The sequence below is a fragment of the Plectropomus leopardus genome, unplaced genomic scaffold (genome assembly GCF_008729295.1).
Source record: "Plectropomus leopardus isolate mb unplaced genomic scaffold, YSFRI_Pleo_2.0 unplaced_scaffold15012, whole genome shotgun sequence".
Classification (NCBI taxonomy): Eukaryota; Metazoa; Chordata; class Actinopteri; order Perciformes; family Serranidae; genus Plectropomus; species Plectropomus leopardus.
Window position 1 is genome coordinate 1 of NW_024616071.1, and position 1,728 is coordinate 1,728.

General features: G+C 58.5%; 1 protein-coding gene across 1 annotated transcript; it reads right to left on the minus strand.

Moving 5' to 3' along the window:
• Positions 1–5: 5 nt before the first annotated feature.
• LOC121964285 (guanine nucleotide exchange factor DBS-like) lies at positions 6–1,370 on the minus strand (the record flags this gene model as incomplete). The annotated part of the gene is made up of 2 exons (XM_042514498.1): positions 6–297; positions 484–1,370. Coding segments are annotated over 2 exons (1,179 nt in total), but the record flags the coding sequence as incomplete, so codon positions are not given.
• Positions 1,371–1,728: the final 358 nt, after the last annotated feature.

Genomic DNA, 1,728 nt, shown 5'->3' on the forward strand with positions numbered 1-1,728 from the left:
GTGTGTGTGTGTGTGTGTGTGTGTGTGTGTGTGTGTCTGTGTCGTACGTGTCGTAGGAAGCAGTGTGGCACTCTCAGCGGGTGTTTCCAGCACGCCTCCAGCTCTCGCAGGAAGAACTGACTGTGGAAGTCCAGAAGCTTCTCGAGGTTCCCGAACACCACGGAGCGTTTCCCCCGCAGGTCCTGAGGAAGGTCGGCGCGCTCCATCTCCGGGAAGTAGTGATGGATGATGTAACGCAGAGAGCGCACGTACTCCCTCTCCGTGGTCACCATCTCCTCCACCACGTGACGCAGCTTACTGAAACACACACACACACACACACACACACACACATATACACACACACACACACACACACACACACACACACACACACACACACACACACACAGTGTTCAGGTACAGCTGGTATTTGGGTAAATGTTGCTGTGGTGATCATGTCATCGTGGAGGAGCGGTGTGTGGAGGAGGAGTTACTACCCACCTCCCTCGGGGGCGGGGCTCTGCTTTGGGGCTGTAGGAGGTCCTGGGGGACCCGGGGGTCCCGGGGCCGCGTCCCGCCCAGCCGGTAGCGGCGGTGCGGGGACAGAGCGTGTGGTCGGCGGCCTCGGAGCTGCTGACCTCCAGGCCGCGGATGAAGACGCCCGTGTTTCCGCGGCGCACCGGCTCGCTGAGGGCGCGAAGGTTCGGGCCGTAGCGCAGCACCTCGGGGGTGGGCGGGCAGTCGAAGCTCTGCGTCTTCCTCAGCTGCCTCCTGCTGGAGGAGAAGAAGGATGAGGAGGAGGAGGAAGGGGTGGAGGAGGTGAAGGAGTCGAGGCGGGGGAGGCTGGGACTGGAGGAGCAGACGTCCAGCCGGTCCGATGAATCCTCCGAGGAGACGCTGCGGAACAGGCGCTGCAGGAGCGGCGTGCGCTGCGGGGTGACGGGGGCGGAGCTGCGGGGAGGGGAGGAGGCTTTGGTTTCCTCCTCAGGTGGGCAGGAGGAGGTAGAGGAGGAGGAGGTGTCGTGGCCGCCCCAGAGTCCTGACAGAGTTCTCCTGGAGGAGGCGGAGCTCCTGCTAAGGTTGGAGTCGGAGCGCTGCCTGTGGGCGGAGTCTCGTGTGCGAAGCGCCGCCTCCATCTTCCTGTCCAGCATCCTCTTGGTCTCCTGACACTTGGACCAGGCGAAGCTCCACTGACGGAGGCCGCGCTCCCCCCGCAGCTCGCCCGCCGCCGCCTTCATCTCCTGGAAACGTGCGTCCTGGATGGGCAGGTGCTGGCGCTGGTACTCCTCCAGGCAGCCAATCACAGCCTGGCATTTGTCCGGCAGCGTGCAGTCCTCCATGCTGACCGCGGCTAGGTGACGCATACCCTCCAACGCCCAGCCATAGGCCTGCAGAGAGAGGAGGTCATGACGTCAGCACGGCTCCTGCAGGACAGCTGAGGTCAGACTTAAGACTTTATTAACTCTTAGGGACTGTCTGTTATTAACTCTTAGGGACTGTCTGTTATTAACTCTTGGGGACTGTTAGGGTTAGGTTGAATTATTTTTTTTCCATCTAAAATCACAGTGGCATCATGGAAAAAAAGGCATTTAAAGGGTTAAAATTCTGAAAATGCATGAATATTTGATTTTTATGATTAGGACTGATGTTGGTTCGAAGAATGAACTCAAACGTAAGTAGGAAATCATATTAATGTACGATACGAGTGTGAGTATTAACAAAGTGGGCTCTAAGGGGTTAATGACA